The sequence below is a fragment of the Diabrotica virgifera genome, chromosome 5 (assembly GCF_917563875.1).
Source record: "Diabrotica virgifera virgifera chromosome 5, PGI_DIABVI_V3a".
Taxonomy (NCBI): domain Eukaryota; kingdom Metazoa; phylum Arthropoda; class Insecta; order Coleoptera; family Chrysomelidae; genus Diabrotica; species Diabrotica virgifera.
Window position 1 is genome coordinate 168,716,602 of NC_065447.1, and position 27,493 is coordinate 168,744,094.

At 33.1% G+C, this 27,493-nt stretch overlaps 1 protein-coding gene across 1 annotated transcript in view; it reads left to right on the forward strand.

Moving 5' to 3' along the window:
* The window catches only part of LOC114324331 (tyrosine-protein phosphatase Lar), a 574,734-nt gene that overhangs the window by 414,649 nt on the left and 132,592 nt on the right, over positions 1 to 27,493 (forward strand). Inside the window, exon 9 of the mRNA XM_028272137.2 lies at positions 14,571 to 14,867. Coding sequence (XP_028127938.1) covers positions 14,571 to 14,867 — 297 coding nt within the window. The remainder of the gene's footprint in view (positions 1 to 14,570; positions 14,868 to 27,493) is intronic.

The window sequence follows — 27,493 nt, forward strand, 5'->3', positions numbered from 1 at the left end:
TATTTGGTGATTAACGTCGCGACATTAAACAAGACCAAACCATCTTAACCTTGCTCCCTCATTTTGGCACCAATCGGTGCCACCCCTAGACTTCCCCTAATATACTCATTCCTTATTTTATCATGCATTCGCTGTTCCTCTTTCTATTTAACTGCCCAACAGTTGCGTACATCATAGCCGGTCTTATGACTGTCACACAACGAACCACCCGCTTCCTTCCATTTCATCCATCCAACCCTAATTCTATTGCATGCATCTCCATCTATTTCCCCATTACTGTGTAATACTGATCCTAGGTATTTAAAACTCTCACTTTTGACAATCATTTCACCATACAAAAATACTATTTTCTTTGTAGTTACTCCATCTTTAAATGAACATTCCAAATACTCTGTTTTTGTCTCCACTGTTCCAGTTTTTGTTCTAAGTCGCTTTCACTATTTCTTACTAACACTACATCATCAGTGTACATTAAGTACCATGGAATGTTACCCTGTAGTTTCGCTCTTGTCTGGTCCAAAACTAATGAGAATAAAAATAATGACTAAGCACCGAACCTTGGTGCAATCCTACTTTCACATGAAATTTATCAGTCTCTCTCACACTTGCCCTAACACTTGTCGTTACTCTCACTATCAGCTCATTTGTAGCTAAAATATTGTGGGCGCCACTCATTTTCACCGCGTTTATGCGGCTTTTTATTCTTCTAGTAATTATACAATACATGAGCGTTAATGTAAGTTATATTATGTACTACAAAGGAGAATATAACATGTATATTTTCGCTGAGTATCGATCTATGCCATAAACTACTCTTTTAATATTTTAGTTTTCTTTCGAGAAATAACCTTTACATGGCGTTTAGCCGTTATGAATATTTTTGCATACGTTTAGCGAATACTTAAAATGTGTAACGTGAAAACTGTCATAAACCGAACAAGTCATAAAAATATAATAATTTTTCACTTGCTTTCAAAAATTTATCACGTTACACCCTTACGTGCAAAGTGGTGTAGGTGTCGTATGCTACAATATCTGTTCATATTTATCCATTATACAGGCTGTTCGTCTATGTTTTGCGGCATTTTAAGTGTGTATATCTTTTAAATAAGGAAATAATATCGATGCGATACTTTATGCCAATAGGACATAATCCTCAACAAAACATTTTTATTACAAATTTCCCGCGTTTTTCATTCTTTTGGAAAATTTTTGTCTAGCAGAATGCTTTGAATATTGATGACAATATCTGTCGTTTTGAACGATAGAAGCAGAATAACTGATAATAAAGTTTTATTGTTTGAACATTGCTATACTACTTAGTGCTAGTTAAAAGTCCACTCCCCCTCGTATCTTTTTAGCGGTTATACTTATAATAGTGAAATTTGACGTAGTCAATAATAGTAACAAATGACGTAACAGAGCCACTTGACCGGTTATTTTAAATAGGATTTCATGGCAAGTGATATCTCGTTTGAAAGGTATTTAAAATATCTATTCAATCATACTAATTTTGTTTGGGTTTTAGTTTATTTTTAATGAATAAATTGAATAAATGAAAAATGATAATTTCGCATTTAATTGATAAAGATTCAAACGTCTGCCTATGCTTATTGGTCAAAAAAGTTGACGTTGTAAAAACAATTAGAGAATTGAAAAACGTCAACTTTTTTAACAAGAAACCATAGGCAGACGTTTGATTCTTTATAAATTAAATGCGAAACTATTAGACGGAGAGGCAGCGCTGAAAAATCTCTTTGAATTTACTATAGCTAAATTTTTCACAGTTGATTACTGTGACTGTATAGAGAAACATACTGCGAAACGTAGAACAGGGGTTACTGAGAGGGTATCAAAGTTACTTTCCTACGAAGGTAATTAAATCCATTTACTAAGGCTGAAAATCAGTACACACATTCTAAATTGAATATAAATAAAAGTTATTATAGTCGGTCAGCTGTATGACGGGACAGAGTCGGTCGGCTCCAATGAATGTACAGGGATATTCACTATATTTTGTCCCCCTTGTGAACTGCTTTATTTACACAATTAGAAAAAAATGTAAAATACAAAAGTTATTCTATTTTTTAATTATGATTTTTTGGCATATACAGGGTGTCCCACACTAATTTAGCCACGCTATATCTCTTAAACGAATAGAGATTTTAAAATGGGACAAAAAGTGGTCTATTCTACTTGTAATACACTTTAATATGACGTAGAAAAAAATCATCCCCTAAATATTCATCCCTTAGTTACAACCCCTAACTTTCATTTTTTTAATAGCACCCTGTATATTTTTTATAGTTTTGGATGTGGTCTTCTATCCTCTATTCAGCACATTTTTTGAAAATAAAATCGGTTCGTAAATAACCAACAAAATATCAGTTTAGTTTTGTTAATTATGTGTCCCAGACTAATTTATCCAGGCTATATTTCTTAAACGAATAGAAATTTTCAAATAGGATAAAACTGATCTATTACATTTGTAATACACTTAAATATGGCGTAGAAAAAGAATTATCCCCTAAATATTCATCCCTTAGTTACAACCCCTAACTTTTTTTTAAATAGCACCCTGTAAGTTAGGGATGAATATTTAGGGGATGAATTTTTTCTACGCCATATGAAAATGTATTACAAATGGAATATATCAGTTTTTGTCCCATTCGAAAATCTCTATTCGTTTAAGAAATATAATCTGGATAAATTAGTCTGGGACACACAATTAACAAAAATAAACTGATAGTTTCTTGGTTATTTACGAACCGATTTTATTTTCAAAAAATGTGTTGAATAGACGATGAAAGACCACATCCAAAACTATAAAAAAATATACAGGGTACTATTAAAAAAAATAAAGTTAGGGGTTGTAACTAAGGGATGATTTTTTGTACGCCGTACTAAAGTGTATTACAAGTAGAATATATCACTTTTTGTCCCATTCGAATACCTCTATTCGTTTAAGAGATATAGCGTGGCTAAATTAGTCTGGGACACCCTGTATATCGTACTAGTGATGTCATCCATCTGGGCGTGATGACGTAATCGACTATTTTTTTTAATGAATAGGGGTCGTGTGCTAGCTCATTTGAAAGGTTATTCAATTCTCTATACAGTGATATAAACATTAAGATCATTATTTATACAGGGTGTCCAAAAAAAATTTGAATTATTAATTAAACAGTTAATTTAATTAAAAAATTTTTGACATGTGTATAATTAATCATGTTAATGTTTATATTACTGAATAGCGAATTGAATAACCTTTCAAATGAGCTAGCACTCGACCCCTATTCCCATTTAAAAAAACAGTCGATTACGTCATCACGCCCAAATGGATGACGTCACTAGTACGATATATACGTCAAAAAATCATAATTTAAAAATTAATTAACTTTTGTATTTTACATTTTTTTCTAATTCTGTAAATAAAGCAGTTTACAAGGAGGGCAAAATATAGTGAATTCACTGGGGCCGACCGACCGGCTGTGTAACGTCATACAGCTGACCGACTATAATAACTTTTATTTATATTCAATTTAGAATGTGTGTACTGATTTTCAGCCTTATTAAATGGATTTAATTACCTTCGTAGGAAAGCAACTTTGATACCCTCTCAGTAACCCCTGTTCTACGTTTCGCTTGACCGAACGCAGTATGTTTCTCTACACAATCACAGTAATCAACTGTGAAAAATCTAGCTTTAGTAAATTCAAAGAGATTTTTCAGCGCTGCCTCTTGGACTATATAATTTTATATTTATTTAATTTATTCATCAAAACCAACTTAAACCCAAACAGAAATTAGTATGATTGAAACGAGATTTCAAACGAGATATGACTTACCATAATGATGCATTTAAAATTATCGTTTAAAGTGGCTCTGTAACGGCATCTGTCATTATTACGTCACCTGTTATGTGTATTTGGGAAACCTACGTCCGTTTAGTTCTTTCCTTCAAATTTGAGTATGATAAGTGTAACCTTTCAAAAGATACGAGGGGGGAGACTAGCACTGTGTAACATAAAGCTAAGATGTTAATATGATTACAGAAATTAATATTAAACTCACCTGTCTTCCGGGTTAAACCGTGTCAATTTCAACTACACCGAGCTTGCGACATCCTCTGATGTGTTCTTCAGAGCTTCCGGGGTATCAGACTCCTGAGCCCTCAGATCTCACCTGGAAACTGAACTACTACTCATCACACTACTGCTGCTAGGAACGTGGTTCACCGACGTGACGTTTGGGTGGGATTAGCCTGAAGATTCCTGATTGTGAGATTTGGATTGATAGGTATAGTGTGTTTTCTTTAGCAGAGATCTCCATGTCGAAGGCATCATCTCCTTTATTGAGACAATTCGGCCGTTTTTCAATCTCTATGGCTTTTCGGATAATTCCTGATTTATAGAAATGGCTGGCTATTATTCTAGAGTTTTCAAAATCAATTTGGTGACCTGTATGTTGATCTAGAGCTGAAATTAGCTAGGTCAACACTATTTTCCTACAGGTCATAAAATAGATTTTGAAAATTCTCATAGCCGTCATACCCCATATCCCAAGAATTATCCGAGAAGCCATAGATATTGAAAAACGGTCGAATTGTCTCAATAAAAGATATGATGACATCCGGTTGCCTTCGACAGGAAGACTTATCTTAAATAGAACATATAGTCTGTTCTATTGAAGACGCCAAATTGGCGCCAATTCCTACCCAAACGCGATGACAGTAAACCACGTCATCATCGACGGTATAATTGAAGCGTCAGCCGTCTCCATTAGCAGTAGTGCAGTGAGTAGTGAACAGTGTAGTGAAGAGATCTGGAGAAAATTTACGTGGTTTAACCCGGAAGCCAAATGAGTTTGATATTAATTTTTGTAATATTATTCTTAGGTTTAAGTGTACTAACCGCATCACTTATTGTTTACAAGTCCTTACTGGAAGAAAGTATGCGCGAATTCTCGATAATGCTCACTGTAAATCTCCCTTTGGAGACTTCGGAATTTAAAATGCTTCAATATGTAGTCGAACGGCCTCTTAAGGTCTTTCATTCATATCATGAATTTATTTTTTTGAGTGTGTAATTTTTTTTTCTATTGATAAAAATGATTTTGGAATGTGTGAAGAGTGTGAGATTTTTGTGGATTCTGCATTTTGCATGTCTACATTAGTTTTCGGTGGATATTAATTTTGTAAGAGCACTGCACATGGCATTTACTGAAGTGGTGAGTCTATATTTATATATATTGGAAAATTTGAATAATATTTGATGAATATCAAGGTATATTTGCAAAATAATAATAGAAATATTAATTTTAGATCTTGAATAGATGAAGAACTTTTGATTAAAAGTTTTGCTCTAATTGCAATGCAATTTAATGTAAAGTTCTTTTCATAGTACCTGAATATGATAGTTTTGATGAAATCTTTCTTATAAAATATATTTTGTACGTTGGTATTAACCTGGCTGTAGATCCTCACCTCCTTTATTCGGACTTGGGACCGGCTTCTTTCGAGCTACTCGATCCACCCAACAAAACTGCAGACGGAGTTTTTTAATATCCACATCAACCGTGCAAGATTATTGGCAGAGAAACTCTTTGTGCACAGTGTGTTGAGTAAATACCTCATTACTAAGTAAATTGGCTTCATTTTATTTACAAAGAGTTGCATATTATATCAAAACTACTGCGACACCTGAGGTCGATCCGATAGAGAAAGAATTGCTATAGTTTTTATTGACTCCCATACCCGGTCTTGTTAGAATCAACGACTCATCTAGTTTTCACTCCGTAAGTTATCGCTCTTAACACTGCAATACTAAATGTTGTTAAGTTTCTTCTTTTTTAATTGCCTTGCCCTCACAGAACATTGGCGATCAGTTGCATGATTTTTCCTGTGTCCACAGCTGACCTAAATAGTGTCGTGGTGCTCACTCCACACCACTGGCGGAGATTCCTAAGCCAGGATGTTTTTCTGCGTTAGGGGCCACGCTTTCTCTTTATCTTTTCGTTCCTTTGTTAAATTTGGTTGAATCTCTACGGTTCAAGTATTGACAGTTTAGTTTACTTTATTTTCTTTTTGTCTACTAATTACCAAGTACTATGAAAAATAAACTTTTATTTATCTGCCGAGGTAGAGCATAAGTTTTAATATTTTTCAAGTTTTCGTTATTTATATTAAAGTAGATTCTTAACCACTCTGTATAAAATGAAAAAGGCTGGATATAGACAGGTAACTGAAATATATGACATAGTTTATACAAGGTAGTTGAATTTTAAATTCCCAAATATAAAAGTTATGTTTGTTTTATACATATTGGACGGTGCTTAAAAGTTCAAATATTTGCTATTTAGGATATTTGTCTCCAAGCTAGAAGTTGACCATGAGTAATGTTTAATAAAAACGGATTATAACTGACCCTTATTGTCCTGGTTACGTCTTTGGTCCTTGTATCTAGAAAACCGGTTCATCCTATTATAACTCATATACCGCTTTAGTCGCATTTTTAATATTAATTAATAAAACACATATTGTTTTATAATTTTTTGATAATTTACTCGTTTCATCACAAGTATATCCTAATTTTAGTGTGTTACGAAGGATTAAATAACTCTTACAAGGTTAGTTTACCTTTACCAATATTTTTACTTAATAAAATGATTTCACTATTTTTGAACACAAAATATTCATTAATAATAATCTTGTAGAAAAATACTACTGTATTTTATGGGAATAAACCACAATTATAATAAAAATACTTTATGTTTGAAGTTTAAATTTCCATCACGGAAAGCGTTGTAATAGAAATAGAATCGGTCGGAATAGGTCGAAATAAAAAAAATTCTAAAAAGTTCTAATTGTGCCAGTCTCGCTCATAATGACAATTCGAAAATGTACACATGTTTTAAAGCAGACGTCTTTAAATTAGTATTATCAATATTTTAGAGGTGCGGTCTTGGAAGGACTTTATTGAAGAATAATTCATTTGATTACAGTGCACAGATTAAAGATGCCGGTGGGGGATGGCGTCTATGCGCAGTATTATAATCGGTGTATGAGAGAGAAAGTATTCGAAATAATGAAATAACAAATTTTATATTATTTGTTATTTCGAATACTCTCTCTCATACACTGATTATAATACTGCGCATATACGCCATCCCCCACCGGCACCTTTAGAATCTGTGCACTGTAGATGAAATCAACTTTAACATCCTGGCAGAAAAAAATAAAGAATAACTTCTTTGGGAAAACCACCACGCATCGAATGACGACAATATAATAATTATCTTAGTAATGTCGTTGTTAATCGTGATGATTATATAAATTGTAAATCATAAAACAAAATAATTTGACTAACACTAATGTATGAAAAGACTAGACCTCATGAGCGTCCACAGGGAGGGGCAGGGGGCGGCTGACCACCCCCCCCCCTCCCGCTAAAGAGAACGAGGCGAGTGTAAAATTGGTGAATAAGTAATATAGAAAAATACAAAGTTATAACTTAATCTTGATTTTGAATGAAACCACTCTGTTACATTCTAGCTGGGACGAAAAAACCACTTAAACTAAACAAAACTTTAATGAAAATTTGAAATCTGCTATTATTTTATTTACCTAAATTTTTTTAAACCTGAAAGCAACAGCAACCACCCCTGAATTCCTATTTTCTTTCTATTCGAATATTTTTTCCACTGTGCGTCACACAGATTAAATTTAGTTTTGAACGATTTGAATCATTTAAATGAAGTGCGAACTATTAAATTACTTAAATTACTAAACTTATTAATTGCCACTATTAAAGATTTAACCAATTTCTTCCGTTAATCAGTATTAAGAAGGAATATGATAGCAAGTATCCCTACCTTCTGAGAAAGACGGTGGTCCAAGAAATACAAGGTAATTAGGGTTTTTCGAAAAAATTTCATTGAAATTGTACAGGTCTTGCAAACCCTATCCGTTGAAGGAAATTTGGTCACTAGAAAAACATCTTATCAGTTGCATTCTGCGACATGCAAGTCAGGATTTATCGTCGCTGTCATTTTGATTGCAAATATTCTGAATACATAGAGCCTATAGTCAACCAAGTACAATCTGCGCAAGCTAATGTTTTAAAGGTAGCGGAAAATATTCGTCAAATCATGGATATTTTTAAAAAACACAGACAGAACGCAGAGAACGTAACAAACACTTTATTGCATGAAGCCAATAAGATAGCCGAAGAATGCCGTTTTGAATTATCTACCCCTAGAACTGTAAACAAGCAACAGCATAGAAGCAATCAACCAGCTGATACGCCTAGTGAATACTGGAGGCGATCCATGATTCTTCCGTATCTGGATTCTATCATATCTTCTCTAGAGGCACGGTTTTCCGAAGAAAATACGCCAACCTTCGCTCTGAGTCTTCTACATCCCAAGCATTTTTGATTGATTTAAATTCCCTTGAATTAGAACAACTGAGACAATCCTTAAACTACTATGAAATAGATGGAATAGATGCAAAGCTAGAAGTATGGGTAGAACATTGGAATAAAAAACGCCTTAATAATGAGTTAGGCAGCTTCAACACCCGTGAAATTTTTAAACTGGTTCGAGCGTCCATTACTTTTTATCCGTTAACAAAAAAAATTGCTGGAAATTCTCGTAACATTGCCTTGCACTACGTGTACAGTTGAGAGGTCGTTCAGCAGTCTTCGAAGAATAAAAACATGGTTGCGCAGTACAATGGTCGAAGATTGCCTTTATGGGTTAGCTCTAATGAGCATTCATCGAAAACAAATATTACCAAAAAAGAAAGAGTTTGTAGAGAAAGTTTTATAAGAATTTATAATTGATCCGCGTAAATTGTTGTTTAAATAATAGTGTTTAGGAACAGACAATTTATCTTATTTTACAAATCGAAGGCTTATCCAGGAGGAAATAAGCTTGTTAAATTTGCAATTTAAAAGCATTAAAAAAGTTTTTAAAAATATTTAAATTATATTTAGTTTGCTTCATTTTTGTATGAAGTCATTGAGTTATAATTTTAGCTCCAAAACCGTTATTTTCAAAACTTTTCTGAGGTAAACCCCTTCCCCCTCTCCCCTCCCAGTGAAGACTCTCAATTTACGTCTATATTTATTATTGCTTATCTAACCAATTTTTTTATTTCTCAAATCTGCCCCCCCCTAGTTTTGGTCCTGCGGACGCCCATGCTAGACCTACTATTGCTTCTCGTGTATCTTTTTTTTACAAATTCAAAGGTAATCTTTTGTAGCTCTGTGGAGTTCAGGAGGTCTTTATTTGATTTCAGTATATTTAACCTCAATATTTTAAATTCCATAAATTTTAATGCAAGTACTCAGACAAAATAGTTCATTAGACACTTTTATCTATACCAACAATGTTATTTCAATCTAGCAATGGTGATTCAATGGTTTAGAATCAGGTACAGTTATATTTAAACATTCCATTGATGACGACATATATGACATAATCAACTCTTTCTACCTTTTTTTTTTTTATTTCTATAGTCCCCAATGCATCGTTGCTTGCTTATTTAACGTAGTTGCAATGTAAATTTTACCACTTAAGCTAGTAACATCTTTTTGGTATACTGTTAAATTGAGATTTTTTTTTTCTAAAACATTGAAATTGTCGTGTTAAGTCAATATTATACAAATCCAAATTAAACAAACCTTATTTGTTCCTTTGTAATATAAGAAAAATTCTTCTAATATAATTTTATTTGCCTCATTTATATTTACAATTATAGATTGTTCATAAGGTCCAGTTACGATGATATAGAAGCAATAGTAAAGAATGTCTAAACAATAAAATACAGCGGAAGAAACACATTAGGATGGAAACGAAGACAAAAGTTACAAAGCGGCTATAATACCCATAATGACATAAGCGACAGAAACGAGACTTAAACACACAGGATACTAGAAACAACATAAATACGAATACTGGGAAGAACCACGGGAAAAACACTGAGGGGTCGAAAAAGAAAGATATCAGAAAAGCATGCAAGATAGAAAATATAGGCGAATGGATACTTAATTGGAAGAGAGAATGGAACAACCATATAAGCAGAATGACAGATGACAGGGTAGTCAAGATAGCAATGGAAAACAGGCAGAGACAAAATAACATGAAGGCACAATCTAAGAAAACAATATTGTTTTGAAGCTATTTCTTTGTGGCATTTATGTATTTTACTATTCTAACTGAGAAATAAGCCACAATTTAACTTAAAAAATGATTTTATCTACGTTTCGACGTCCGAGGTGCAAGTCGAAACGTCAAAATCATTTTTTAAGTTAAATTATGGCTTATTTTCCAGTTAGAATAGTAAATTAAGAAAACAATAACAGACAGAATTGCACAATAAGAAAATAGAAGAAGAAGAATATATTGATAATTCAGACATATCTATATGTCTGAATTATCAATATATTATTATTTATTTTATAAATATCCAATAATATATTGATATATTGATATATCAAATAATAACAAATCATATAATAATATATAAAAATTGATAAATATATCAAAATAATATTATTTATTTTAAAGAAGGTGAGTTGAAAATGATATTGTCAACGTTTTTTTCATGTAATGAAAGGAACAGTCCTCCAATAAAGTTTCAGGAAAGTGTTGACATTATTTCATTGTAATGTCATCTACCAAAATGTATACAGTCGGAAAAATGAAAGAATACCCATGAACAAACATATAAAACACGCTGTATTTTACTGTCACCGTGTCACAAAGAAAATTGCCCAGCTCAAGTACATGTAATAATAATTATTACATGTACTTGCGCTGGCCATTTTTTTGTATGACACGGTGACAGGAAAATACAGCGTGTTTTATATGTTCGTTCATGGGTATTCTTTCATTTTCCCTACTGTAATATCTCTCAATTATCATTATAAATGAGGGAGATAAAAAGATACTTTTTTTTTTCAAGTAACAAAATTAAATCATTTGTTAAGTTTGTATTTTATGAACGATTTCCGAAATGGAAATCGAAACGTCAAAAAAAAACGTATTTTCAACTAAAATTGTGGGTAATTCCCATTAATAATAGTAAATAACTACATAATAATATATTCAATTATTCTGTAAGACATGTATTACCGTGCAATGCTTTCTCTAGTGTTAATATTGAAATAACAGAGTGTCAGGTGGTTTATTAGTTATGATTTTTGTGTTTTATTATAATTTATAAATATAATTTAGTATACACCGCCATATTGTCGTTCAGAAACAAAGTTTGTACCCAATAAATAGCTTCCCCCATAATAACATAGCAATATGTTCATATTGCTTTCAAGGTTTTAATTTACTTTTAATACAGTTTTTGTGTACACTATACCATTTTTATTCACTTTTGATGAGGTGCATTTTTCATAAAATAATAAATTCATAAAAAAAGTCTATGAAGTATATGCAGAGAGTAAAGTTTTATATACTAACTTGTATTAGTTACACTGAACTCACTTGAGTGCTTTCGGAGTTATTCAACCCTTCCTGATGATATACTGAATGGCGTATTTTTTAATTTAGATGTAAATTAAATTAAATATTAAATCGGCAAAAGCAGTGTCAAACTTCCATACTAACAGGGACAAGCAATGTGAAAAGACAAAAATAATTCATATTTAACATTCATCTTAGTGCAATCTTTTTCATTTTTAACAATCAACCCATCTTTATATAACGATTAACACTTTAAAACGGGAAACTGTTTTTTTAATCTGAATTTAATCAAAATTTAAATTCAAATAATGTTATGTATGATTGATTGGTTACCATTGATTTGAATGTATTTATGCTGATTATTCTAAAAATCTATCTATCATCAAAAGAAAGGAAAAAACAAATACGGATGACCGATCTGAATTCGGTTTTCCACCACATATTATTACTATTCAATAAGTTGGTAAGTATGCTAAGAACCATGATGCACAATTAAATTATTTTTGACATTTTTCCCTTAGATACTTTAAGCTCATTCGCAGTGCATTTTTAATATATAATTACAAATATAGTTATATTCATATGGTTTCCTTATAGTTGACTCTGTCATAAGCCTTTTTCATTTTGCCAAAGACAAAGTTGAAGCACCTTTTATTTTTTATTTTTATCACGATTATGTAGTAGCAAAACCACGTTAATTTTAATATCCACTTCGAACCTGATCATATATAAGAAACAAAGAGTAAGTCCTCAGTAGTTATACGAATATACCTTTTTGGCTTTGCTTTAGAGATGTTACGGAACAGGTCGTTTACTACAAGGTAAAATAATTTCGGTATGTCGGTAAAAGTGCAGGTATTTTTTCCATATTATACACATGACATTTGTGGAAAAAGATTTGAAAAAATTTTCATCATTACACCTATCAATATAACATTTTTAAGTTTAAGTAAAATTGGCTTCTTATTTTTAAGAACAATAAATATTATATATTCAGTTAAGAGAAAAATCCCTAAAATTTGTTAATCCTCAAGGATTAATCAAATTAATTAATCAAATTTTGATGAGTATTGTTTGTTTTTAATATTGCAATAATATTTATCTGAATGCAATAAACCTTATAAGAATATATTTAGATTTTTCTGAAAAAAAAATGTTTATTTATTGCAATAGTAGCAGAGTGAAAATCTTAACTTCAATTTTTTTTATATGGGTTGTCCCAAAAGTAGCGGAACGGTCCAATATTTTGTGAAATGAACATCTGATCAAAAAACTAAATTATACGTGTTCAATATTTTTTTTAAATCTATCGAATGACACCAAACATGATCCCCTACTCCCCCCTGGTGGTGAGGTGGAGTGAGGGGTAATTTAAATCTTAAATATTAACCCCCATTTTTATTGCATAGGTGGGGTGGGGGTAACTTTAAAATATTAAATAGTACCCTCATTTTATTGCAGATTTGGATTCCTCATGAAAAAATAAGTAACATTTATTCGAGAAATTTTTTAGAATTGTTGATAGGTAGCGCTAATCAATTGTATTTTTCCGATTATACACCATCTATCAACAATTCTAAAAATGTCCCGAATAAGTCGTACGTATTTTTTCATGAGGAATACAAATCTGCAATAAAAAATGGAGCTTTTTATTTAAGATTTCAAAGTTATTTCCGCCCCACCCCCAGGGGTTGGACGTGGAGGGTAGTATTTTTTGTCATTCGATAGGTTTTTGAAAAATATTAAAAACGTGATTTTTGGTTTTTCATTTAGAAGTGTATTTTTCGAGATATTAGACCGTTTCTATAATTTACCTAGGGTATCACCATAAAACGTTTTTTCCGATTATAGCGCCATCTGTCCACAATTCGAAAAAATTTCTCGAATAAAAATTGCTTATTTATACATAAAGAATCAAAATCTTTAATAAAAATGGGGGTTCCGATTTAAAATTTTTAAGTTACTCCCCACTCCACTTCCAAAGACGACCCCCACTCCATCTCCAGGGGTGGAGTGGGGGGTCGTCTTTGGTGTCATTCGGTAGATTTTTGAGAAATATTTAACACGTATTTTTCAGTTTTTCGATCCAATTTTCATTTCGCGAAATATTCGACCCTCCCGCTACTTTTTGGGTACCCTGTATGAAAATTTACTAATTTATACAGGGCGAAAGAGTCAAATGAAAAAAATTTGTTATTTCAAGAATAGTGCAAATCAAGAAAAAACCGAAACGAGTCAATTATAGTTGCATAAGAATGGGAAATTCAATTGCAAGTTACATTATGTTTCATAAAACTTTTATCCCTAAATGGAACTCAGGATGATGGTTCAATTTTTTTCAACTCATGACTGTATGTGTATTACAGTGTATTACAATGTATCAAGTTATTGCTACAACTACAATGTGAAAATGGACGACTATGGACGCTATGTTCTAAAGATGTTTAGGATGTTAAAAATTTTTATTATGGCATATTTCGGTATTTTGATGTGTACATTTAGCACTACAGAAACTATGTACTTTCATATTATTATGTCGGTCATATAATATAGACAGTTTACAGTTGTATGCACTATCGTTTGGTAATTACGCCGACGGACGTACTTTTTAGGTTATATCTCGTCTTTAATTTAATACTTTTAAGTATCTAATCAACAACTGAACTCAACAATTGTTTGGTTTTTGCGGTTATTAGCGCAAGTAGTTCAAAGTTCACTGACGATGGACTGATAAGTCCGAAAGCGTTCGTTCTGAACAACTATTGTAAATTATGAAAGTTGTTAAATAATTATAACCTTTATTGACTATAAAATAAAAACACAAAAGGGAAATCTCTTACAGGATTCAAAGTTTAATATTAATTTTTCAAAAATCATCAAAATCTGAGAATTTTGCTCCTTTTCCGAAGGATTTAGAAATAAACACAATCTTTGAAGTGAATACATATATTCAAGAAGTATCATTCTGTAATTTTAATTCATTGTACAAGTGGAAGAAATACATGTAGTGTTCAGATACTCGTGATTTTGCACTGTTCCTTTGTAACATCTCTAACTCGCTTGAATTTAACACCTGCCCGCCGTCCTAGTACCCGGAGCACCACCGACCAACGTAATCGGAGAAGCGGTAAGTCCCACGTCGATCAATGTCACGTGGGACCCCCCACCTGCGAACCGTACCAATGGCAATATCATTTACTACAAGCTGCAGTTCGTGGAATCTGACAGGTCCGATAGCGAGGCAAACATTGTCAAATTGAATGCCACATCGTTTACACTAGATGAATTAAAACGCTGGACCACCTACAGGATCTGGGTCCTGGCTGGTACGTCCGTCGGAGATGGTCCCAGCTCGTATCCCATTACGGTGCGAACCCACGAAGATGGTACGTTTATGTCATTAATGGTATCGGCATTCGGGGGGTGTAGGTTTATTACTTTAAGAGGGTGGTGGAGTACAATGCACTCGTGTGGTTTTTTTATTAAAGTGATGATTTTAGCGTACTCTAGATAATACCGGATAAACTTCAATTGTCTCTATCAACTTATTATATATGTTGTATATAAATAATTATATTATTGTTTAGAGATGTCATCGTCATTCAATCTTCGCTTGTCCACTGCTGGACATAGATCTCCCTTATAATTTTCTATCTGTTTCGATCTTGTACCTCTTGCATCTAATTCCTAGGACAACGTTTTACATCATCAGTACAACATGTTGGTGGGCGACCTCTGCTTCGGTAGGCATCATCTCTTGGTCTCCATTCCAGTATCCGCTTTGTCCATCTGTTAACTGTCATTCGATCCACGTGACTTGCTCAGTTCCCTTTCAGTGTTGCTATTCTCTCTGCCTCGTCAGTCATTCCTAATCTTTGCCGTAGCTGGCGGTTTGGGATCGCGTCTCGTAGTGAAACGCCCTACATAGGGCCTTCCTTGACCTCGCCCTTCCCAAAACTGGCAAAACACGCTGATTAAAGGTTTTTCTAAGACATATTGTCATCTCAGACGATTTGAAAATATGGTTCAGCTTGCCGAAGGCTGCCCAAGTCAGTCTTATACGACGGAGAACCTCGGTTTATTATCTGGCGAATCTTATGACCTAAGTATGTATAAGCCATTACCTGGTTTATGGATCTTGTTCTTACGCATATCTCTTCGCTGACTACAAGAGCTGTCATCATCTGATACAGTTTAGATATATTTATGTTCAATCTGCCTTTTAGCGAGGAAAGGTAGAGCTGATTTAAAAGTTCTTTGGCCTCATCTGTCATAGCAGTTATTGGGACAGTATCATCTGCAAACCTCAGGTTGCTAAGCTTTTCTCCGTTTATGTTTAGGCCCTTGTCAGTCAATTTTGCTTTTTTACATGTATATTCCAAGAGCGTAGTGAACAGTTTCGGTGATATATGGTGTCCCCCTGACGTACTCCACGTTGTATCGGGAATTTCTGAGTTTGACTATCACCCACTCTAACACTAGCTGTTTCGTTTTGGTATATGTGTTTAATTATATTTATATACTGATAGTCAATTCGGCATTCTGTCGACGCGTTTAACATTTGTTGTTGAATTATGGTGTCAAAGGCCTTTTAATTGTCCACGAATATTAAAGCTATTGGTTTATTATAAACTGCGCGTCATAGAAAACGGGCACCCTAAAAAATGGGTCATTTTTGATGTCGCGTATCTCCTTAACCTGTTATCCGATTTAAGTGATTTTTTGAATATGTTATAGCCCTATTCTTTGTCAATATCCCTGTAATAATATTTTTGTAAAACAGGTAAATTTTCATTGTATACCGGGTGTACGAATCAAATTGTGTTTTTTTCTCAAAGTTCGCAACACCCTGTGGAATATTCTAGCATTTATAAAATACTGAAATTAAAACCCAACTATAGCCTCAGGTTTTCTTAACATTCTGTTTTTTGATTCATTTGCTTATGTTGGATAATACAAAAGTTATGTTCTTTAACAACTAGGCATGCTCTTTATCAGTACAGGGTGTTTCTAAAGAAGTACGACAAACTTTAAGGGGTAATTCTGCATAAAAACATAATGACCGGTTGCTTTATAAACATATGTCCGCAAATGGCTCGTTTCCGACATACAGAATGTTTAATTTTTTCTTACAAACTGACGATTTATTTATTGCTATAAAACCGGTTGAGATATGCAAATGAAATTTGGTGGGTTTTAAGAAGTAATTTTTGAACATTTTTTGACATGCAATTAAGAATTTTTTATTCACCATTGGCATGCATACGAATAATATGATCGGTCATATTACCCGTATGCGCTCCAATAGTGAATATAAAATTCTTAGTTGAATGTCAAAAAATGCGCAATAACCATGTCTTAAAACCTACCAAATTTCATTTGCATATCTCAACCGGTTTTAAAGCAATAAATAAATCATCAGTTTGTAAGAAAAAATTTAACATCCCGTATCTCGAAAACGAAGCTTTTGCGGATATATGATTATAAAGCAAACTGTCATTATTTTTAATGCAGAATTAGCCCTTAAAGTTTGTCGAACTTATTTAGTCCCTAAAACCCCTTAGACTTATAACACCCTGTACTGATGAAGAACATGGCTAGTTGTTAAAGTACATAACTTTTGTATTATCCAACATAAGCGAATGAATCAAAAAACAGAATGTTAAGAAAACCTGAGGCTATAGTTGGGTATTAATTTCAGTATTTTATAAATGCTAGAATATTCCACAGGGTGTTGCGAACTTTGAGAAAAAAACACAGTTTGATTCGTACACCCTGTATACAATGAAAATTTACCTGTTTAGCAAAAATATTATTAGAGGGATATTGACAAAGAATAGGGCTATAACATATTCAAAAAATCATTTAAATCGGACAACAGGTTTAGGAGATACGCGACATCAAAAATGACCCATTTCTTAGGGTGTCCGTTTTCTATGACGCGCAGTTTATTCAGTAAATTTTTCTATAAGATTTTTTATTACCTATAGGTGATCGTTTGTTCTGTAGCCTTTTCTAAAACTCGCCTGTTCTATGGGCTGACAAAATTCCAATTTATTTTCTAATCGTTTCGTAATTATTTTTGTAAATAGTTTCTAAATATGAGAAAGTAGACTTATGGGCCTGTTGTGTCTGAGGTCGGTAACATCATTTTTTTATGAAATATGATGATTTCTGCGTTATGCCACTTAGTTGGTATTATTGCTTCCTGCAAACATCTAGTGAATAGTTTGGCAAGAATCTGTCATAATCTTTTTCCAGTCACTTTCAAGGCATCTGCCACTATTTCATCTCCTCCAGGGGACTTATTGTTTAGACAGTGAACATTCGGTTAATCAAACATTTTAATTCTAACTTAAAATTCTGGAGTGTATGACCTGGTCGAAGGTTTACCCAATTGATATCACACCCTGTCTATTGATCGAATCTCCTCATTAAGTGTTAGTAGGTCTAATAATTTTAAAGCATTTGAAGTTTATTCAAGCAGATTTTCATTTTCAGTCAAGGGGAATTTCATAATTATTCTTTTTTTTTTCCTTTGCGTAATACTTATTTTTATGCTAAAATTATCACAATTTTTGGGAAACACGGAAAAACTTTATTATTATATATAAAATATACGTGCCTGAAATGATACAAAAAAGTATTTTATTTTTATATAATTAAACCTATAAGGGCTACAAGGATAAGAGAAGGAAGAAATTCTGTAGAATATTAGATAATTTTTATTAACTATTTGATTGATTTTTTCACAGTAATTGCACTTTTTAATAGTAAAGTCGGAATTTTACTAATGTTTTCTTTTTGATTTATTAACTCCAGGCATGTATATTTTTTGTAAATTTTGAAAGTTGGTATAGTTCGTTATAAGTTATCCCTCGATATATTGCAAAAGTAATGAGAGAAAAAATCACAATATTTGGTTAAAATGTTTGTTGTACCTTTAGCTGCCCACTAGTTTGAATTGTTATCAGTAAATTAATTTCAAATTTTTTACCAACTTGAAAGATTAAATTGGACTTTATTTCCAGATTAATTTTTATAATATGGAAATTAACAAAAAAAAATCAAAATCCGTCCTAATTTCAGTATCCTGAGAATATATCACCTTGATGTTTCTACTTCCCAGTCCTCAACTATTATTCCTATATTATATTTTTTTTATTTTAAAATATTGATAGAGTTTTTATACATTTGGAAATAGCAAAGAAGTAGATTATGTAATTTTAAAGTGTGTAAAGATTTTTTTTCTTTAAATTTGAGAGTTTCTGGTTTTATGTGATTAGCACTGTAGTACAGTAACTAAAAAATATGAAGAAGTAAAATCTTAGAGTAAATTTTTGGTGTTTGTTTCGAGTGAATTTCGCAGTGGGCTGAATTTTTAAATAGGAACTCTTCTTGAGCATGACGAAGTACTTAAATGAGTAGCAAAAACAAATAACAATGTATCTGTACCTGACGAGAATTTACCTGAAAGAAGTTGACATATGTTCTGTAAACAAGATGTTCAAGAATAAATAAATGTATATTATGTAAAGACAGAAAGAGATGAAACAAAGTGATTATTTTGCAACTTTTTCAGTTATACATTTTATGGGAATAGTAAAAAGGAAGTATTTGAAAGAAAAGTCCTAAGAAAGACATTTGAACCTACTAACGAAACCTGAATGTGGAGATCCAGGTAGAATGTACAGTCCGCTAATTTATTTACCGTTGCACATCATTATTTACGTTAGAGATCTAAGTTGACATTGTTGCCCAATTACAAAAAATTCTTGAATTCATTTTAAATGAAATACATCACATAATTTTTGCGGAAGTGGATTATACAGCAAAAGAAATTAATATTCAATGTAAATAAATAAAAACTTTAGAAATAGAAAACAAGAATTAAGTTATAATCTTACGTTAAAGTACATAATAAAAACAGTAAATATAATGAAACAAATACTTATAGTAAAGAATATAAACAAATATGAAGTGTCATCACCGCAACTGTCAAATAAATGTTACCAATTTATGCCAAAATATCACCTTCGTTCGATTGTAGTTACAGTGTATTTCGAACAAATGTGCTTCATAAAAACGCTTTATAATCCATTTATACAAATTAAATGGAACATATTATTGTTGATTTCTTTAGGTTAACAATAATAGAAATCTTCAAATATTATTTCTACGCGTATATAATAAAATATGTCTAGTGGCTGTAGCGCCAGTGTACTCGGCAAAGTGATTCTAAAACAGAACACACCTACCGCTTAAATATTTCGTGTTGGTATCATGTGACGTCTCGGGCTATGACGCGGATGACGTGCAACGGTAAGTAAATTAGATGGAGTATAGTTAGAATGGAGACCGAAAGATTGAGGAGAAGAGTCCTAGATTGTAAAATTCAAGGCGCAAGATGAAAAGATTTAAGAATTTCCCCGTAAATATGGTGAAAAAATAATGTTTTTTTTTGCATTTCTTGTAATTTATAATTAATTTTCTGGGAGCATATACCGTCATCTAAATCTGCATGACCGAAGAATATACAAAAGTAATCGTTAATCATATACTACCTACATGGCCCCAGAGGAAAAATATCTATCAGAATGGCTGACGTGTCCTCTAGTCTTTCCATAAAGCTTTCGCTGGGCCTCATACATTTTTTTAAAAGATATGTGGCAGGCTGTGTTAAGCAGAAAAGTTAGAACAAGAAAACAAAACATTAAAAATAATTTAAATTCGGTAAAATCCTGAAAAATAGGTTTTCAATAAAAATAGATCGACGATGTAGAAAAGAAAATAATTTCACATATTGGAAAATATATAAAAAGATATATTTTTGAATTGTAAAATATCCCCCATTCTATTCAATATATATGATGAACACATTATGCGTTAAGTTTTTGAGGAATGGCAAGGTGGGGCAACTATAGGAGGAAGAAAAATCACAAACCTACGTTATGCTGATGGCAGTGTTATACAGTGTGTCCACGGATGGGGTGCCCAAGAGGAAAAACTTTTTTATTTTCAATTTTAGCGAAAAATGTCATTCTTGATAAAAAGTTTTGCTTGTTCTAAAACCCCATAAAACGAAATAAAATTTAAGTTTTTCAAATCCTGCTTAATTTTGTAGCCAATTTTATGTAAATCCCTATAAATTTTTGCACTAAGTTCGAAATCGCAACAATTACAGTAGGAAAAATGAAAGAATACCCATGAACGAACATATAAAACACGCTGTATTTTCCTGTCACCGTGTCAGACAAAAAATTGGCCAGCGCGAGTACATGTAATAATTATTGTTACATGTACTTGCACTGGACAATTTTCTTTGTGACACGTTGACAGGAAAATACAGCGTGTTTTATATGTTCGTTCATGGGTATTCTTTCATTTTTCCCACTGTAGCTAGTGTTGCCAAGCCACAATGTAGCTTAGTAACTGTCAACTCCGATAAATAATTTGTGAATTGTCATTTTTTCGACAATGTTAAGCGTTCACTAAAGAATTTATCTTGTGATAAATTTCATTATTAAAATTATTGGATTAATAATTATTTAATTATTAAATAATTTTATGTTTCAAGAAGAACGACAAAGTCTAGCTTCATAATCCAAAGAAGCGAAAGGGTTGATCTCCCAAGTTATTATTGATACAATTTCAAACTTAGTGCAAAAAATTTATAGGGATTTACATAAAATTTGCTACAAAATTTAGCAGGATTTAAAAAACTCGAATTTTATTTCGTTTTATGGGGTTTTAGAACAAGCAAAACTTTTTATCAAGAATGGCATTTTTCGCTAAAATTGAAAATAAAAAAGTTTTTCCTCTTTGGCACCCATCCGTGGACACACTGTATTATCGGCTTCACCAGAAGAACCGGAAGAAATTATGAATAAGCTAGGCATGGTGAGTACAAATTATGGTTTGGAAATAAATATACAGAATACCAAAGTAATGATCATCAATAGAATCAGAAACAACCAAACAGAAATAAGAAACTTGGCAGGTTACGAAGTGGTCAAACAATTTAATTACTTAGGCTCCGTTATTACTAACAGTGGTACTCCAAAAATATGGAAGAACACACACTCTCTCTGTCTCTCTCACACACACACACACACTCTTGGCGTTTTCCCATTGCTGAGGATCGTGATTTCTTCCAATATTCCTAACAGTTTTCTTCCATTGGTCTCTATCTTCAGCTGCTCTAAAAGCTTCGCTGAATGAGTTTCTAGCTGAATTCTTAATTTGGTCAGAACATCTAGTTGGTGATCGTCCTCTTGATCTTTTCCCCGGAACGTTTCCAGAAACAATTAATCTCTCCAAACGATCGCCACCTATGCGAACCACGTGACCGAAGAATTGGAGAATTCGTTGCAGACATATTGTGGACAGCCTTTTTTAAATCTTGAGTTGGTTTAGAATGAAAACGTTTGCCCTATGAGCTGTCTAAGGTATGCGCAGCAATCTTCTCCGGTACCACATCTCAAAGGCATCAATTTTTTGGCGCTTGCTTGCGCAAAGAGGGCATTCACCAGTCTCATCTTGATTTTTTGAGAGATAGATCTGTTTTCCAAACTTTAGTTACTGCGACTCATCGCATTGTTTGCCACACCAATACGCCTCCGAACTTCTGCTTCGCAGTTACCATCGTTAGTTATACTAGCCCCGAGATAGACCAAACTGTTTACTATTTGGAATTCCTGTAACATGTTAGTCAGTTTAATACTGTGGAATCTGTCGACCACCATTATTTTTGTCTTAGCTTTATTGATTTTTAAACCAACTTTATTGCTTTCGTACTCACTCTTCGCAGGAGATCAAACATTTCTTGCTCATTTGCTGCCGTAAGTGTAGTGTCATCAACAAATCTTAAATTGGAGATTTTCCTACCAACTAGTGTGACTCCACCCCCCAACCTTCTAAAGCCATCCTCATGACATGTTCTCCATAAATGTTGAACAAGTCAGGTGACAACACGTATCCTTGTCTAACACCTCTCACATTACAAAAAACACAAAATTACACCTTGTTCGAGCATTAATATTTTCGCCACCTACGCTTCAGAGACTTGGACCATCAAAAAAACATATTCGAATGGCATTTGAAATGTGGGTCTAGCGTAGAATGTTGTGCATACCATGGAACCCACATCGTACAAATAATTAAATACTAGCAGAACTTAACATAAAAACTAGACTTACCACAACTATCAACCAAAATATAGTGTAATATTTTGCACATATAATTAGAAGAATAGAAGGCATGGAGCGAATGATATTTGAAGACAACGTAGTCGGATCAAATAAAGGACGTGACTGATTACTAATTCTCTGAAGTAAAACAACGTGCACAGGAGAGAGATAATTGGGTAGAAATAGTCAAACAATTACGTGACGCCACTGCATCTTTAAGAAGGCGGAAAGATGGAGGAGAATATTTTTGCATATATATTTCTTTGTGTAAGTGTAAACGACTGCTCCAAATTACAAAAAACGGAGAAGTAACAACTTTACACACGTTAAATCAGCAAATCTTAGCTCTTCTTCTTTGCTACTTTTTATTTATTTATTTTTTATTTTATTTTTTTTTTTAACTACAAGCCCTATATATTTTTTTTGACGACTTTTAGTTTCCGACTAACTTTTTTGGCATATCCTGAGAGGTATGTGTGACTTACAACATATTTTTTTAACCATTGCAGCTCGCCAAATGGATTTTTTGATACATTTCTAAATTTTTTGTGATTTTTTGCAGCCCTCTATACCTCAATTTTTGAGGGGGAGTATTTTTACTGTTGAAACACATCAAACGCATATACAACATTATTTTTTGTTTTCAAATTAATAAGTATGATAGTAAATGTTGCTGTGTAGTATTGAAGTGTTTCATCGAATTTTTTCTAACGTTTTCTGTCTACAAAAGCGTTTGCAGGAGTATGGAAAAAGGTTTTTTGAAAATTTTTTGATGTATCTCGGTATATTTTTTTAAAATTTTAACTAGTTGTGTCTTTTATTTGTATTTGTAAATGTTAGCTACTCACGATCACATGTAATGATTGCTTTTTGGTTTTCACTCGCACCAAGTCGCATATTGCAATGGCACAATTTTTTCAAGTCACAATCGGCACCATTTTTCTATAATTTATATTTTTCTTTTACTTTTTCGTTTATTAGCACTGATAATTGTAACTTAGATATTGTAAGTAGAACTAAAAATATTGTTTTCCCAATGGAACATCATAACTTTTATTCTTACAAATCACATTTTTTAGATTTGAATGAGTTCTATTGGAAAAGAAATATTTTATGAAAGTTGGACCAGTTCTATATTTTTTAATTTTACAAAAATTATTACTAACTATCGTTATGCATGAGTGTGTAGATAAAGATATTTGGGTTTTTTTTAAATCTCTTACACAAATATTTCACAACTACATATCAATAATTATGGTAAAACCGATTTATCTACAACCGCGAAGAGAAGAGACGACAGACGTTCGTTTATGCGGTGCAAGTGACCTTGAGGTTCTTTGAGTGTTAAATCTGTTATACTGTACCATTTATACATGAATGTTTTCACAAGAGTAAAGTGAGTCCATTTGCATCAAGAATATATTAAAGTACGCTTCATACATTGTAGATATACATTTGACTAAATCTTATATCGATTTACATTTTGAGGTTAATGGGGCAACGATATAATGGGGGTTTTTTTATTGATATGTCTCAACTACTTCCTCTGTGTTGCAAGCTTTTTAAGAAACTTTTCAAAATAAGCTTCTAAGATGTCGAGTTTTTTTTCCTATTATGTACGTTTCTTGTCGTTTCGTCATTTTTAATTGCTCAAATATTAAAGCATTTTGCTCAAGATAAGTCACTCATTAACCCAGCATGTCGCGGTTTTGCTAATATACAGTGATGAGCACGCTAATAACCGGCAAATAGCTCAAAAGATGGAAAGCAGAATACATTGCAAAATAAAAAGAGATAAAACTAGTGGAGGTGGAAATTATCGTTATAAACGTCTAAAATAGTATTACATTACATAGTTTCCCACCTTTAGACATCTGTGACAGGAGTATTTTATAAAATTCTACTGTCACAGTGACAGTTGTCATACTCCTCTGATACGTCTAAAGGTGGGAAACTATGTAATTTAATGTTATTTTAGACGTTTATGACGATAATTTCCACCTCCACTAGTTTCTACTCTTTTTGTTCCGCAATGTATTATGTTTTCCATCTTTTGAGCTATTTTGCCGTTATTAGCGCGCTCATCACTGTATAGCTATAAATCGATTTTAGTAGAGCTCATGTGAGTCTCTGCTCTGGCTCTGAATGAGTTTGTGTCCTCTACAGTTCTGCTCCACTTTGGACTCTTATACTGGATTATGGTCTGTGTTTTTTTTATTGTATTAATTTTTCATTTATATTTGTTGTCTACGATGCTGTTCTGTGCATAGTTAAGTGTAGGCGCTGGTTTTTAGAAGTATCCTCTCTGTTATAATAAGGATTTCGTATCTTCATTCGATCGTATTGGATTGGCTAACTGGATCCTCCTTAACATAAAATTCTTAAACACCGTTTTAGCTACACGATCTACCCAAGTATTGTTCGTCCGCTATAACTTTTCCCATGCGTCACTATTCATTTTCAAACAAATTAAGTCAAAACATAAAGTTAAATAGACGCCGATGTATGTAGTATATAGTATACAGTATACAAGACGTATATACACATCGACGTTCGTTTCACTTTATGTTTTGACTTAATTTGTTTGAAAATGAATCGTGACGCATGGGAAAAGTTATAGTGGACGAACAATAACTATGAGCATTTTTCTTCTTCATATTTGGGATCTTTCGATGATAATTTAATATTCATAGCTATATTTTTTGCTTTCTTCTTCAGCTTTCGTTGCTTCGGCGCAGGTCTCGATTGTCTGTTTTTTTGATTTTCTCACGTAATTATAGTATATACCATTGACAACTTAAAGGGAAAGTCCCAGTGGTTGGCTGTATACCACAGTTAAAAAACTTACATCATCATCATCATCATCAGTAGCTCGACAACCCTTTTTGGCTCCTGGTTTGTTCTAGGATTTTCCGCCACTCTGTTTTGTTCCTTGCTTTGTTCTTCAAGTGGGTAATCTCACGTGTTTTCAGATATTGTTCCACTTGTTCCATGTATGTAAGTTTGGGTCTTCCCTTTGACCTTCTCCCTACTGGTGTTTGCCTCATTATATGTTTTGGTCTCCAACATCCGTTCAACATGGCCCATCCAGCGCAGACGTCCGATCTTTATGGACGTTATGACGTCGGGTTCGTTGTTTGCTGCGTATAGTTCAAAATTATATTTTCTGCGCCATACGTCATTTTTTTTCACCCCCTTAAATATGTGACTAAGGATTTTTCGTTCAAACGTACCTAATAAGTTGTCATCGCTTTTCGACAGTGTCCATGTCTCTGATCCATATATAAGGACCGGTTTTATCAGGGTTTTGTATATTTTGCATTTGGTTTTTCTCGTGATGTTGTTAGATCTTAGGTGTTAGTTAGTCCATTATATGTTTTATTAGCACTATGTATTCTTCTCTTAACTTCTTCGCTAACATTTTTATCTGCGATAACTAGTGAACCTAGATATGTAAAAAATTTTACGCTTTCGATGTTATAGTCTCCTATTGTCAGATTCATAAAACTTACAGAGAAGTAAAAACTTACAATTGGTATGGTATAATACTTATTAAAACTTTAAAAAAGTCATCCAAATGGATTAAAATGTATCAGACCGTTTTCGATATAATCAGATCATCATCAGTTACATTCTGTGTAGTAATTGAAAGTAGCCAACTAGTTGAAATTAAATCCTCAATAGTACATGGTTTTTGATTAAAATTTAAATTTTGTAAAGCAACACCAGATCAGTGTTAACAGATTTTTACTTAAGGGGCAACATTGCTTCCTTCTCGAAAGAACAAAATTGGTACTTATCAGTTTGGCTGACACAGATTCTATTCAATCTATATAATCTTCATTCGGTCTGTGTCAATCAAACTGATAAGCACCACTTTTGTTCGTTCGAGCAGGGAAGCCATGTTGGTCTTTAACTACAAATTTAAATTTTAATCAAAATCCGCTAGCTAGAAACCGCTAAACGACAAGAACAGAGTGTAGAACAAAAATGGAGTAATATCAAAGACGTCGTGCTGAATGCGGGAAAAGAACATCTGGGAAAGAAAACAAGAGTAAAAAATAAAGAATGGATAACTGATAACATTCTGCAGATGATGGATCAAAGGAGATTAATGAACAACAGGGACGCGAAGAAATACCAAGAAATCAATCAAACAATTAAAAAAGAAATACGAAGAGCCAAGGAGACATGGATGCAAGAAAAATGTAAATTAATCGAGGAGCTCCAAGTGAAACACAATCATATAAATATTCACTGAAAGATTCGAGAAGCCACTGGTCAATACAAGAGGAGAAACACACACCCCTCATAAACAAAGACGGGAACCTGGCGACGACAGTTAAGGAGAAGCTGGTGACCTGGAAAATGTACATCGAAGAACTCTTCTGGGACTACCGAGGCAACCTTCCAGAAATAAATTGCATGACAGGGCCGTCAATACTAGAAAGCGAGGTGAAAGCGGCTTTAAAACAGTCTAAGAATGGTAGAGCCACAGGTCCGGACGAAATACCCGTCGAACTTATTAAGGTGATGAGTGAAGTAAGCACGAAGGAGTTAACTGAACTGTTCAACGCCATATACAATTCAGGTAATATCCCAGAGGAATGGCTATTGTCAACGTTTGTAACAATACCAAAAAAACGATCTGCGAAAACGTGCGAAGATTTCCGGACTATCAGCCTTATGAGTCATGCACTTAGACAAGGATGTTGCATATCTCCGACCCTGTTTAAAATCTACGTTGCAGCAGCACTTAAAGGTTGGAAGAGGAAAGTAAATGGAATGGGCATCGAGCTAAACAATACATGCCTCTACACGCT